General features: G+C 40.0%; 1 protein-coding gene across 4 annotated transcripts in view; it reads left to right on the top strand.

The window, feature by feature from the left end:
• The window catches only part of Larp4b (La ribonucleoprotein domain family member 4B), an 82,973-nt gene that overhangs the window by 54,739 nt on the left and 12,735 nt on the right, over nt 1-15,499 (top strand). For 3 of the 4 annotated variants that reach the window (XM_008841343.3, XM_029567477.1, XM_029567478.1), the window contains exons 7-13: nt 674-810; nt 5,033-5,136; nt 6,494-6,604; nt 7,783-7,836; nt 7,924-8,133; nt 11,916-12,022; nt 12,352-12,603. In XM_008841343.3, the coding sequence (XP_008839565.1) occupies nt 674-810; nt 5,033-5,136; nt 6,494-6,604; nt 7,783-7,836; nt 7,924-8,133; nt 11,916-12,022; nt 12,352-12,603 (975 nt within the window). The remainder of the gene's footprint in view (nt 1-673; nt 811-5,032; nt 5,137-6,493; nt 6,605-7,782; nt 7,837-7,923; nt 8,134-11,915; nt 12,023-12,351; nt 12,604-15,499) is intronic. The other variant, XM_029567479.1, reaches the window with a different exon arrangement.

The raw sequence follows: 15,499 nt of genomic DNA, 5'->3' as shown, positions 1-15,499 counted from the left end.
CGGACTGCTGTTTAAATAATGGGTTCCTGGACACACAGCCATGCCTACTAAATCAGAGTCTGCCATAGGGCCTTAACAAATGGCCCAACACTGTTCTAGCAGATTGTTTTATTATATAGCACTCACGTTTAGTTGTATGTTTGGTTTCGTTTCTCCTGAGTAATAACTTTGCTTTTAAAAGGTGTGGTCGAGCCTTTAAATAAATGACATGCAGGATGGGGTTAAATGTAATGTAGAGTATGAAGATGACTGACTGTGTGTGTGAAGTTTCCTATCAATGATGGTTTTTTTTTTTTTCTATATGCTTTTTTCTGGAACCTTGGAGACACTAAGGTATCTGATGAAGACCCCTCAGAACTAAATGGGGCTGTTTAAGAGTGAGGTGCTGGGCCTTCTTCCTTCCCTTTCATCGCAGATTGAAAATACCAAGTTTTAGCAAAATGCGGTAGTATAAAAAAATGGAAGATGCGATGAGCCATAACTGCATCTTAAGCAATTATCTGCTGGTTAATTTTCATTGTATTAAGTGAGCAAATAACAGATGGAGCTTAGACTGAATTCTTACTCCAAAGCTACCTACACCACACTTATACCTCTTGTGAAATTGATATTGCTAGAGATGAAACTTCTTTTAAAGAAATTTTAATTAAAAGAGATTGCTTTCTTTCAACAGGGAGAATCTTGCTAGCGACATGTATCTTATATCACAGATGGATAGCGATCAGTATGTGCCAATTACAACGGTAGCTAATCTTGACCATATCAAGAAACTCAGTACTGATGTGGACTTGATTGTTGAAGTGCTAAGATGTAAGTAAATGGCAATTTAGAATGTCTTCACATCTGTGTCTGAGAGTGAGCCTTTTTTTTTTTTTAACATCCATAGCCATCAAATGATACTTGGTAATTGGGAACTTGGACCTTCCCATTTCCTTTCTGACCAGTTCCATAACTGGAACACTGATTGAACCTACAATGAAACTTCAGATTATGGGCCATTTGAAAGAAAAAAATGAATCTTCAGTGGAGATTTTAAAGACAGCTATTAAATTCATAAAAACCAAAGTAAATAATAACATTTATGAAGGAAAATACATTTATTTAGCATTTTTGCCACTAAAGGAGTTTCTTTAGACTTCTTTTTTTATTATTATTTTTATTTTATGTGTATGAGTGTTATGCCTGCATGTAGGTAAATGCACCTGTGTTGTGCAGTGCCCTCAGAGGACAGAAGAGGCTCTTGGATCCCCTGGAACTGGAGTTACAGGCAGTTATTAGCTGCCATGTAGGTGTGGGATTTGAACCTGGGTGTTCTGCAAGAACAGTCAGTGTTCTTAACCACTGAGCCATCTCTCCAGCCCTCTTTCAAACTTCTTAAGCTTAGATGAAATGTTACTTTATTGGGCTTTTTCCTTAGAAGGATATTATGAGTGAAATTGTTTTTTGAAACTTGGCAACATCAAAGAATATTTAAATGTTACATAATAAACCCACAGGAATTTCAGGAAATGTAGCTCTCTATATAAGTTTTACCTTTTGTGTCACTGATGTCATTTGTGATGTACTTTGCAGACTTGAGCACCTTTTCTATTTGGTTTATTTTCCTTTTTTTTTTGAGGCGGGGGTCTCCCTGTAGGCCCAGATGGCCTAGAACTCAAGAGAGATCTGCCTGCCTTTCCCTCCCAAGTACTAGGGTTAAAGGCTTGGCCACCATGTCCAGATGATTTATTTTCTTAAGGTGTGGTTAGCATAAAGTGCTCATATTTACTGTATACGGCCTCTAAGCTTTGACACATGTCTGCATGAGTGAGGCCATCACCACCATGAGGTGAGGCCACCCATCTTCCTCCCAGAACTTTGCTAGTCCTTGTGAGGTTTCCTACCCAAAGACTTCACTGTGGAGTCTTCCTACTGAATGTGTTATGTCAGATTCCCTTTTTGATTGGGTTTTTTTGTTATAAAAATCCACTTGTTTTTGGTCCTAGAGCTACAAACTCAAAGTGAGTGATTTTCCTCATTTATGCCTATGTATTTGAATGGTGAGACATTGTGTCTGGTTTAAAGCCTCATTTTGTGCAGCTACTAGGCCTTTTTTGTAGAGGTGTTTCCAAGTTGCCCCATTCCTCTGTATCAGTGAGACAGTGGTTTCAAAACCTATGCGTTAGACTTAGCGGTGATACCAAAAACTCGGTATCTTACCTTATAACATAGTTAAATTGAATCAAAACATTTTCTTTTCATTCATCATTTGTGTGTGGGGGGAGAGCATATGTGCCATGGCATATGTGTATAGATGTCAAATGAAGCTTTATGGAGTTGATTTCTTTTCCTTCCCACTTTGTTGGAATCCAAGGATCAAACTCAAGTTGATAAACCTATGCAGCAAGTTCCTTTACCTACTGAGCCATCTTGTGGACCCTTAACTGGGTTTTCTAGTCACATTTTTCTCATTTTCTGTCCATACACAGAAAGTAAAGGAACTGGCAAGCATATTATTACTATGGATTTTGAACACTGCACCATGTTTCTCAAGGCATTATTTTAAATTAAATCTTTCCAGTATTGCCATTTAGAATAGAGACTTAGTTGTGGGTAGGGTGGGGTGATCCGTAGAGTACGCTTCCATCTGACCTATCTAAAAATCCAGCAACTTGCTTGTATTTGTCTGCACTCTGCTACTTTTAATGTGTGGTGACTCTTCAGCACCCACATTCAGTTGCTCCTTTCAGTCGTACCCTACACCTTTCGGATAATTTTTATTTTTTTATGTGTATACATGTATGTGAGTGCACCCATATCGTGCAGTACCACGGAGGTCAGAAGAGGGCTTCAGATTCCCCTGGAACTGGAGTTAAGGATGGTTCATAGCTGCCATGTGGGTGTTGGGAATTGAACTTGGGTCCTCTGCAAGAGTAGTCAGTGCTCTCAACCACCGAACCATCTCTCCAGCCCTGGCCTTTCAGATAATTTGACAGTTGATTCTTACTGGCTTGGGGTTGTTCATGTGCATTAGGAGGATGTTTTGATTGTTCTATGCAGTTGCTTAAGTCATTTTATCTGCAGGTGATTGAATGGTGAGACATTGTGTCTGGTTTAAAGCCTCATTTTGTGCAGCTACTAGGCCTTTTTTGTAGAGGTGTTTCCAAGTTGCCCCATTCCTCTGTATCAGTGAGACAGTGGTTTCAAAACCTATGCGTTAGACTTAGCGGTGATACCAAAAACTCGGTATCTTACCTTATAACATAGTTAAATTGAATCAAAACATTTTCTTTTCATTCATCATTTGTGTGTGGGGGGAGAGCATATGTGCCATGGCATATGTGTATAGATGTCAAATGAAGCTTTATGGAGTTGATTTCTTTTCCTTCCCACTTTGTTGGAATCCAAGGATCAAACTCAAGTTGATAAACCTATGCAGCAAGTTCCTTTACCTACTGAGCCATCTTGTGGACCCTTAACTGGGTTTTCTAGTCACATTTTTCTCATTTTCTGTCCATACACAGAAAGTAAAGGAACTGGCAAGCATATTATTACTATGGATTTTGAACACTGCACCATGTTTCTCAAGGCATTATTTTAAATTAAATCTTTCCAGTATTGCCATTTAGAATAGAGACTTAGTTGTGGGTAGGGTGGGGTGATCCGTAGAGTACGCTTCCATCTGACCTATCTAAAAATCCAGCAACTTGCTTGTATTTGTCTGCACTCTGCTACTTTTAATGTGTGGTGACTCTTCAGCACCCACATTCAGTTGCTCCTTTCAGTCGTACCCTACACCTTTCGGATAATTTTTATTTTTTTATGTGTATACATGTATGTGAGTGCACCCATATCGTGCAGTACCACGGAGGTCAGAAGAGGGCTTCAGATTCCCCTGGAACTGGAGTTAAGGATGGTTCATAGCTGCCATGTGGGTGTTGGGAATTGAACTTGGGTCCTCTGCAAGAGTAGTCAGTGCTCTCAACCACCGAACCATCTCTCCAGCCCTGGCCTTTCAGATAATTTGACAGTTGATTCTTACTGGCTTGGGGTTGTTCATGTGCATTAGGAGGATGTTTTGATTGTTCTATGCAGTTGCTTAAGTCATTTTATCTGCAGGTGACTTTGTAACTTGTCTCCATCCCAGCTCTACCTGTTCTTCCCTAGGACTTTACTTGTGAACAGCTCTGGCAGTATAATAGTAGTTTTATTCATTTTAATTTAGTATTTTAATGTAGAATAGTTTCTTCACTCAATTTTTGGACAGTGAAAAGGTCTGTATGTACATACACAATAACTTGTGTAATCAGAATATCATTAGCATACAGTCATATTAGTGTAGTTGTAAAGAGGGTAACATAAGTAAACCCTCCTGGAAAGAGTTCCCATCTTAAATCTAAATCTTATCTCTATCTGAAAATACTGAAGAAAGTCAGATACACAGTAGATACTTGGCAAGTATTTTATTTTAGTTTGAATGCTGATTGTTGAGTTGAATAAATTACATTTCTAGACTGTATCATAATATACTACATACCACAATTTGTAGTACATTGATTCACGTGTTTTGCTCTTAGTTTTGTTTTGTTTTTATAATGGGGGTTATTTTTTTGAGACAGGGTCTCACGGTGTAGCTCTGGCCTTTCTAGAACTCACTATGTAGACCGGGCTGGCCTCAAACTCAGAGATCCACCTGCCTCCGCCTCCCAAATGTTGTTACTATAGGCGTGCGCCACCATACCGGGCATGAAGTTGTCCGTTTTAATTATAGAAAGGAGGAAGCCATTAGCCCTACGTTCCCCTGCTTCCAGCATTTGAGTGCTTTTCCACCTTAATGTCATAGTGTGCATGTGCTGGAGGTCTTCATGTTCCTTAATTCTGAAAATGTAACCTACAAGATAGATGTGAAACTGTTTGGGTTAGATTTCAACATTCTTGGTAATTACCATTGTGCACAGGTGTCTTCAGTGTGCTTCATGATACAGTGTTACACATTCCATTGGAGCGTCATGTAATATTTGTGTTCTACCATTTGCTTTTATTCTTTTTACAGCTTTACCTTTAGTCCAAGTGGATGAGAAGGGAGAAAAAGTGAGGCCAAATCAAAATCGCTGCATAGTGATACTGCGTGAGATATCTGAATCCACCCCTGTGGAAGTGAGTAGCTCGCCAACAGATGGGTACTGGGCACTTTCCTGAGGACTTTAGTGTTGGTGTTTGTTTATATATTTATTTCACTTTTGTTCAGTTTTGTTGTGAGACTGGGTCTCACTAGGTAGCCCTGCCTACCTGGAACTCATTATATAGACCAGGCTGACCTTGAACTCAGATCCCACTGCCTCTGCCTCCTGAGTGCTGGGACTAAAGGTGTGTGCTACCACACTTGGCTAATTTTTTTCTTTTTAGGACTTACTTTTAAAAATAAATAGAAACAGTTTTTTTTCCCCAGGATCTGCACACTGACAGTTACAAGTGTGATTCACTTGTAGGAGGAAATGACTGTCATGACTTAGTCTCAAGACTCCTTTATACATTTAAATTTCAAAGATTATAAGGGTTTGTGTATTTCAGTATGTATAAATTAAAAATGAAAAAAAGAAGCAGCAAAGGATGAGATCCAACATGAGATTGTACGTTGCTTTAACACATTGTGAGATTTTGTGTTGCATGTTTAATTGTTTGTAACTCAGCTATTTTGTTCTTGAGCATGAACTTTGTGAATGACATCATGTGTTAGGATAGTGTCATAAGGCTGGACCTGCCTGGATCCAGACTTACCTATCTGTCGGGTTCCATTTTTCCTTTGCCTGAATAATTCTTTGTAATTTCTTTGGTCTTTTTGAGACAGGGTCTCCCTGTAGCCCCAGCTGTCCTGGAACTCACTGTGTAGACCAGGCTGGCCTGCTTATTTTTTAAAAATTATCAAGAGCCAGGGAAGTGAATGACTACAAGGAAAGAGAATCTTGCAGACAGCCTGTCATTCACTCATACGAACTCACAGCAATGATGACAGCATGCACAAGTCCCATGCAAGTTCAAACCAGACAAAATCCCAGTATAGATATGGGGTAATGTATAAGTTCTATCGTTTGGGACTATAAATCTAGTTCATCTTCGTCAGAAGCAAAAATTCAACTAATTTTTTTTTTTTTTTTTTTTTGGTTTTTAAACCATTTTCAGACATGTTACCAACCGTGTGGTGCTGGAGGTGAAACTCGGGACTTTTTGAATGCTAGGCAAGCTCTACCAACTGAGCTATATCCCCAGACCATGTTTTTCAACTTTAATGGTACTCTGAATAGAGAAAGCTGTCAGTAATTCTTTTTTTCTTGTGGCATGTGACCCTAATTTTGGCAGCAACCCTAAAACTTCTGAAAGAGATTTACTATGCCTCATAGTGTGTTGTACTAGCTTAAGAATATTTACTTAAAAGAATGCATCTTCTCCCTTAATTTGTTGAAAAAAAAAGGTGGTATAATTGGACTAATTTCTATAACTTCTGTCTTTTCTATAGGAAGTAGAAGCACTGTTTAAAGGAGATAATTTACCAAAATTTATAAACTGTGAATTTGCCTATAATGATAATTGGTTTATTACCTTTGAAACAGAAGCTGATGCGCAACAGGTGAGTTTTTTTCCCTCTACCACCCAAAAAGTGCATAGTTTTTGCATGAGTGCATAAATTAGGGCACTGAAGTTATTGGAGCATCATAGTGTTGTGTTGAGATACAAAGTGAAGAGGAAGGAGCCACAGGGTGTGTTTGCACCACTGTTGGAAGCACGTGCATTGTGGCTTTAAGAGGCCTTTAATCCCAACGCTCAGGAGGCAGAGGCAGGTGGATCTCTGCATTCAAGGCCAGCCTCGTCTACATAGTAAGTTCCAGGCTAGCTGGGGCTACAAGGACCCTGTCTGAAAAATACAAAACAAAACAATGAAGAAAGGAAAGGTAAACAGCCTAGGAGCATCAGAACCTGTGTTATCTGGGCAGAGCAAACTTCTTATTGTCTGCTTAGTGAGGAAATTTGAACCTAACTGGGAGCATTTAGAGAGTGTCATTGTACTATAAGATGCTTTTATAGGTCTTGAGACATAAGCTCCTGAGGGACTTGTTTCATTGCTCTTAGAAGAGGTGTCTTGTTTGGGGGAAGCATACTAAAAAGTATGAAATGTTGAGCCATACAAATGGAGACTCAAGAGAAAACCTGAAAGGTATTTTAATTGGCCGTAGGGGAAATGAGAAGCCCTGTGCTTGTGGAACTGTGAGCACTGTTGCCTGCTTGGGAAGTGGGTGGGTGAACCCTTGCTGTTACATAGGGGGCTCCATGTAGATTCTATTTGGAGAGGAACATGAGGCTGCATGTCAGTAATGACTTAAATGTTCCCATCTATCTCTTTCTCCTTTTGCCAAGCATTTCCTTTCCTGCACTATATATTCAGTATTTCTTGCTTGTTTCTAGATCAGGATTCTTAGCCTATGGTTTTGGGGGAGACTCTTAATGGTATTATGTTAATGCTTACTGAGTTATAATTAAGTCTTGTTTATAATTTGAGTACATGTACCATAGTATAATGGTATTATATTAATGCTTACTGAGTTATATTTAAATCTTGTTTATAATTTTGAGCATATGTACCATAGCGTTTATAAGGATATTTAAGAAGGTCTGTGACCCAAAAGGAGTTAAGAATTACTGTTTTAGATCCTGTTTGCTATACTCCAGCTATATAATTCCTTATATGAGCTACTGTGAGTTAACTTACCAGGTTAACAGGATGCTGTTTTGGATGATTTTTGCCTATAGGCTTACAAATATCTGAGAGAAGAAGTCAAAACTTTTCAAGGAAAGCCAATTAAGGTAAGCCAGATCATTGGTTATAGTTTCTTTTTTATCTGATCAGTATTCTTAAATATTCTAATAGGAACTTTAAATGTTTCTAAACAGGCACGGATAAAAGCAAAGGCAATAGCTATAAACACATTTTTGCCAAAGAATGGATTTAGGCCTCTGGACATGAACCTTTATACACAGCAGCGTTATACAACATCATTTTATTTACCCCCAGTATACAGTCCCCAGCAGCAGTTTCCTCTGTACAGCCTGATAACCCCTCAGACATGGTCAACGACACACAGTTATCTTGATCCACCCTTGGTAAGCCTTTCACCTCCTCTTTTGAATTTGCTTAACAAAAAAATTTCATTTTAGATACTGTACTTGGAAATTTGAAAGTTTAAATGGTCATGTAATTGGAGAACCCTGTATATTCAGTTTACCAGAGTATCCAGATCTTCAAGTTATATGTAGATTTTAAAATTTAATTGAGCCATAAATGTAAGAGTTATATGCATCAAAAAAGCTTTACAGTGCTGTGATCCTGATCTTTGCCTCCCCATCCCAGCATTTCCTTTCCTATAAGACACAGGTGTAGTAGGAGCTCTAGGATAACTGATGCCTTTCAGAGCACAGAGAGAGATGGCAGAGGGAAAGTCTGTGAAGGAGAAAGAGGTATTTCAGTAGGCTTCTCACAGTCTAGGTCAAGCAGAATGTACACTGTCTAACAAAGCTTTGCTTTAGCTCTCACATCAACCTTAGAGTCGGTTGATTGGTTAATTTGGGAGTTCTTGTTAACAGCCTATGGTTGGAATTCATTAATTTGTAATGAATGCAGCCATTTGGTTTAGAATTGTGATTAGTTTAATGGGGTGGAATATAACATGATTTTGATGAAGTTGATGTCCAAATTAAAAAGAGAAGATGGGTTCCTTTCTGCAGATTTGCATAAGATTGGTAATCCAGATTCAGTTGGAATGAGAGGTAAAAGAGTAGAATGCATAGCAGGTGATAGTCAGAAAGCAGAAATTAGTGACTTTGAAAGAGTTCATACCAGGATATGGCCATGGACCATCAGGAAACAACTGGAGGGTACTCAGGATCAGATGCTTGGGTGTCAGACACCTGTCATATAGAAACGGTACCACTCACTGGCAGAAAAAGAGAATAGGTATGGAAAGGCAGGAACTTAGGACAAAGAATTTCCGAAACTTGAAATATTGGTGTCTGTTGTATACCAAACTGTAAAGATAAATGTCTGAAAAAAATTGAGCCTGGAAAAAATGAATATGCCAAAGAGTTAATACTGCAGAAATAAATACAAATAGGAAAGGACCATTAAACTTATAGATGGGACTGGAGTGATGGCTTAACATTAGTTAATAGTACTTCTTGCTCTTCTGGAGGACCCAGATTCAGTTCCCAGCACCCACATGACAGCTCACAACTGTCTATAACTCCAGTTCTAGGGGATCCGATGCCCTCTTGGGGTCTCCACAGGCATTACATGCACATGGTGTACTTTCGTGCATACGGGCAAAGCACTCAGAAAATATAAGTAAATAAAAACCTTATAGACGGAATTGATAGCTATTGTGTTGCCCCCTTAATTGGGGTTTTCACATTACATGTGATTTATAAGAAGGGATCAAAGAGAAGGAAACTCCAAGAATAAATTGAATATGCAAAAGCATCCAGGTCATTATAGTTCAAATTTCTCAGCTAGAGCAGGTTACTGGTGACAGAGGTAGTAAGTTAATCAGGCCAAACCAAACAAGTTCTGAAATGATATCCTGAGACATGTGGACTTTGATCTGTGTCTTGTCACCAAATTTGCTTGAACAAAGAAACCATACTCTATTAAAAAAATGTAGGTATTTCAGGCTGGAGAAATGGCCCAATGGTTAAGAACACTGACTGTTCTTGCAGAGGACCTGGGTTCAGTTCCTAGCGCCCACATGGTGACTAACAACGCTTGTGGCGTACTTACATACAAGCTGGTAAAACACTCATACATACAATAAAAAAATAAGTGTAAAAAAATTTATATATACATGTCTGTTAGCTGAGTGTGGTGGTGCATACCTCTAATTCCAGAATTCAGGAGACAGAGGCAGGCAGATCTCTGTAAGATTGAAGCCAGTCTGATCTATATATCGAGTTCCAGGCCAGCTGGGGCTACAGGGAGACTCTGTCTCAGTGTGTGTGTGTGTGTGTGTGTGTGTGTGTGTGTGTGTGTGCGTGTGCGTGCACGTGCATGCACTTTAGCTATGGAATCAATCACTCTGGCTCCTTACTTTCTGCTCCTCTTCTGCAGTGATCCTTGGGACTTGGAAGGAGAGGGTATATGTGTATGAGTGTATTGCCTGCATGTATGTAAGTGCACCCGTGTCATACAGTGCCCTTGAAGGTCAGAAGAGGGTGTCATAGTCCCCTGGAACTGGAGTTACAGATGTTTTTTAGCCACTGTGTGGGTACTGGGACTTGAATCAAAGTCCTCTGCAAGAGCAGCCAGTGCTCTTAACCGCTGAGCCATTTCTCCAGCCCTGTCATTTATGTCTTGATGATGATTATTCTGACTGGAGTGAGATGAAATCACAAAGTTTAATTTGCTCAGTTTTCATTGGCTAAGGATGTTGAATACTTTTTCAAGTGTGTATTGGCCTGTTGTACATCTTCTTTTGAGAACCAAGTATTCGGTTCATTAGCCCATTTATTGGCTGTATGATTTGGGGGTTTTGGGTGCTCAGTTTTACAATTCTTCAAAAATAGATATTGTTCCTTGTCTGTTGTGTAGTTGGGAAAGATTTTTAAGTGACATGATTTTATAGACCATAGAGCTTGTCAAATTGCGAATCCTATTTGACAAGTTTCAAGCCTTTAACTTTTCAATTTTTTTAAAAGTTTGAGTGTTTTGCCTGCATGTAAATACATGCACTGCTTGCAGAGGCCCTGTCAGATTCCCCTGAAAAGGGTGTTACGAACGGTTGTTAGCTGCCTTGTAAGTGCTGGAAATTGAACCCAGGTCCCAGCAAGTGTTCCAAACTACTGAGCCATCTCTCCAGACCCACCTTTTCTTTTTGTCTCGTGTATTTTTAAGTCAAAGAATGATAAACTAATATTCTTTTTAAATTATAGTTTTCAGTTAGCTTTAAAGATAATTGCTTAGTTTTCTTTTTATTTTTTTCTTTTTCATTTCCCTTTTTTCAAATGTGTTAGAGTCCTGTACATATTTCTGTCAATTTAGTGACAATTTAAGGTGGGCACTGGAAGGCCCAAGTAGCTAAATGCCTTTGAAGTAATACCATTTGCATGAAGAGTATTTGAGACCACACACCTGGAAGCCAGAAAGTTAGCGACCTCACTCTTCCATCTTTCATTATTGTGTTGTTATTATTTATCTTCATGAGTGTCCTGGCAAGAGCATAGAGTTGGTTCTCTCCTTCTACCTTTATGGGGGCTCCAAAGATGAAACTCAGATCACTAGGCTTGCACAGCAAGTACATTTACCAGTTGAACTATCTCACTACCCATCTGACTTTTTCTTTCTTTCTTTTTTTTTTAAAGAGGTGTCTCGAAACTTGAGTTTTGATTTTTGTTTTTAATTGTGTGGGTTGTGTGTGGGAATGCACATAGGCACATACCACACTAGGGTGTGCAGGTCAGAGGACAACTCTTGGGAGGGATCTCTTGTCAGAAGGCCCACACACAAGTGCTGCTGAGCCCCCTACACTGAGTTTTACCTTATTTTTGCTTGTGTCAAGACTTTAGAAACAGTTTAGTGGTACTTACAATTTAGTGCTTAACTGTTTTACCTTTTTTTAATAGGTTACATTTAGCTCATACCTTTTAACCATTATGGCCCATTCCAATTTTCTTCTGAATATTCAGTCATTGTATTTATGTGCAGTATGTCACCTTAACCTGTTACTTGGGAAAGGGAATCTTGTAAATGTTTGCATACCTTACAGTTACTAAGCATAATGTGGAATATAGTATCTCTGACAAAACATGATTGAGGTTAGCCCAGGTTCAACAGTGTAACCAAACTAGAGTTTATCTCATGCTGCCTTTACATGTTTGTTTCTTATTAATGAATCCAGGTAACTCCATTTCCAAGTTCTGGATTTATAAATGGGTTTACATCTCCGACCTTCAAACCTACAGCGTCTCCCCTGACGTCACTCAGACAGTACCCTCCTAGAAGCAGGCAAGTTCTAAGAGTGCTTCCCATGCTTAAGAGCTTCATGTTGCTGTTTTTTCAGCTTATCTATAATCAGAGATTGTTTAACCACTAGTCATGCTCATCAGAGATGAAACCATTTGAAACTTACAACTAAAGTCTGTAAGACTAAACCCCCTAGATTGGCTGCCTATATAGTAAGGAGTAGATTCTCTTCAGAGAGGCTCTGGGGGCAACTTTTACCATGTATTTATTAAACAGGAAGCAGACTTTAGCATACATATTTCACATTAGCATGCTCATTCTAACTCCTTGATTGTTTTATAACTCAGCATATACAAACATCTCATTTGCAGGAATCCTAGTAAGTGTCATCTGCGCCATGCGATTCCTAGTGCAGAGAGAGGGCCTGGGCTGCTAGAAAGTCCTTCAATATTTAACTTCACTGCAGATCGATTAATTAATGGTGTCCGGAGCCCTCAGACGAGGCAAACAGGGCAAAGTAGAACACGAATACAAAACCCTTCAGCTTATGCCAAGAGAGAGATTGGAACTGGGCGTGTGGAGCCAAGTAGTCTTGAATCCTCTCCTGGTTTAGGGAGAGGAAGGTAAGTCATTCACATATTTTGTCAAACAGGTATCCTGTACCCATCATAAATTATTAATATTTTAGATTTTAATGTAGGTATGTTTTATAATTATTTTCTAATATATTTCAGAAAATAAAATTGAAGGCTGTAAACATCAGAGGTTTTAGATAATTCCTCTGCTTTTAGAGTAGTGGAGACCTAAATACATAAATTGATTCCCTTTTTTTTCTTCAAAGTATGGCATTTTATTCTGTGAGAACTGCAGATGGTGCTGAATCTGGGTCTCAGTCATTACCGAGAGCGAATTCAGAGTGGTATAGTTTCCAGACTGTTCTAGATGCCCTGCAGTCTTGCCTTGGTAGTTAGGGCCAGTCTTGCCTGGCCCTCCAGGTCCCTACTGTTAACAGAGGTGGCCTCCTGGGTGTATCCCACGGGTTCTGAGCCTTGCTCCCTTTCGGGGAGAGCTAAGGATTTAGCTCTGTTGTAGAGCACATGCCTTAACATGAGCAAGGTCCTGTGTTCAATGTCTAGTATTCCATAAAAATAAAATAAATCAGCTGGATGGTCCAGCAGGCAGTGGACTTTAGTAGCCAGGCAAACCAGCCTTTAAATTCTGTTTCTACTCTAAAAGAAACTGGTATTGTAAAAAAGTGTCTGTGGGCCACATCACTTTCATCTTCAGACAAGTAGTTCTTGGGGGTCTCAGTGTTTGTTGTCATCACCCAGGCTTCTTTGCATGCATCGTGAAAGTAAAAACTCCTGTGCGTCACTTCCTTCCCCTGATGCCTCTGCAGATACAGCTGGCCCTTTCTTACTTGCTGTCTGCTGCCGTTTGTGTTTCCTTTAAAGTGGGGAGATTAGAAAAGATGCTGGTAGGTTCAGGGCTTATACCCTATTCAGTATTGACTAGGCCGGTTGTTAATGTGATAGACTGTCTGGATTTCCCTCAACTTTCTTGGGCTTTTTTAACCTACCTTGAAAATTTTAAATGAAAAACATTTCTAAGTTTTATATACATAAAATAAACAGCATGATTTGTGACAAATTGAAACTCCAAAAATTTTGGCTCTGGTGTCTTGGTACAAAGGAAAAAACAAAGGCATGCCCCTGAGATCTGACAGGTTTGGTTCTAGACTACCACAGTAAAGCAGAACTCATTAATGTGAGCCATACAGATTCTTCTGCTTTCTAATGCATGTACATGTTATCCTTATCCTGCAGTGTAGTAGTCTAGTAAGCGTGCAGTAGCAAAAATAAGTGCAGATATGCACACACCCCAACCGAAAAAGACTGGGTTGTAGAAAGTGCCAACGGTCACCTGAATCTTCCATAGCCCTAACCTCTTTGCTGGTGGAAGAGCTTGCCTGGGTTTTGGTGCTTGCTGAATTAGGGCTGTTGAAGGCTGGGATGGGTGTGGCAGTTTCTTAAAATAAGACAGCAGTGACTTGCCCTACCGATTACTCTCTTTTACAACAAGAACTTCTTTTAAACTTGGAGCCCATCCTTGAACCCTGCTGCTGCTCTGTCAGCTAGGTTACATTTTCAGCCTCTTGTCACATCAGCAGTACTGTAAGACCTGTGGCAGGAGAAGACTCTGTCTCAAGAAGTCATCCTTTTGCTGATCCATAAGAAGCAGCTCTTCCATTTAAGGGTGGTCATGGCAGCCATTCGTTTGAGAAGCTCCTCCGTCTCACCCTGACTCCTGCTCTCAGGCTGCTTCCTCATCTACAGTTACTTCCTGGAGTCTTGAACCACCCAGAGTCACCCAAACTCCTGTTAATGTTGCTTGCTTGGTCCCTTCCCATTGATCTCAGGTGTTTTTAGTGGCACTTAAAATGGTGAATCCTTTCTAGCAGGTTTTCAGTTTATTTTTCTGTCAGAGGAATCGGTCTATGGCATATAGTTTATTTATTTATTATTGATTGGGGTGTGGGAGTAAACATGCACATGTGTGCATGTGGAGGCAAGAGAAATTTGGGTGTCGTTCCTCAGATGTCATGCACCTTTTTTGGGACAGAGTCTCTCATTGACCTAGAGCATCCCAGTTAGGCCAGGGTAGTTGGCCAGGGAGCTCCAGAAGTTCCCTTTCCTCCCTCCCCAGTGCTGGGGTGACAAGCATACCTATTTGGTGTACTGGTTGTGATTTTTTTTGTTTTGTTTTTATTCTTAAGGAGAGTCTGTGGTGTCTCTCTGTTCTCTTGTGCATACATACATGTCTATATGAGTATATGCACAGGTGCACGTGTGGAGGCCAGAGACCAACGTCAGGCATCTTCCTCTAGTATTCTCCACAATACTTTTGAAACAGTCTCTGACTGAACCTGGAGTTCACAATTCAGCAGACTTGGCTGGCCAGTGAGCTCCAGGGATCTGCCTGTCGTCCCCCCATGCTGCTTAGGTTACAGATGCACACTGCCATGCCCAGTTTACAAATGTGCCCTAGGGATCCACATTCAGATCCTCCTGCTTGCATGGCAGGTGCTTAACTGACTGAACCATCTCCCCAGCCCCAGTGCCAGCTTTTTAAATGTATGTTCTGAGATTCCAACTTAAGTTCTTATGTTTGGGCGGCCACCTTTACTGACTCCAGCCCCAGCCCCTGTGAAGTGTGCGTTTTAAATACTAAGACTTGAAAGCTGAAGTTCTTCTTACTCTATGGCTGTGGAATGTATGTTGTATTAGCAGACATGGAAATGCTGTCATTTCATTGTATACTACCCTAGAGTAAATGGTGCCTTAAAATACCCAGAAACGGCTATAACAGTCACTAGCTCTATTAGACCCTAATGGGGAGTCAACCTGTCCTCTGAAGCTGTCATGCTGAGCAGTGACTCTGTAACTGTGGAAGTCTTAGATGGTGCTCTTTCAACAGGAGCCTGTTTGATTTAGGTAAACCTCTCCTCGGTGGTGGTGG

This window comes from Nannospalax galili, unplaced genomic scaffold (assembly GCF_000622305.1).
Source record: "Nannospalax galili isolate Female #2095 unplaced genomic scaffold, S.galili_v1.0 scaffold399, whole genome shotgun sequence".
Lineage (NCBI taxonomy): Eukaryota > Metazoa > Chordata > Mammalia > Rodentia > Spalacidae > Nannospalax > Nannospalax galili.
Note: the sequence above shows the minus strand (reverse complement) of the source record. Positions and strands in the feature narration are given on the sequence as shown.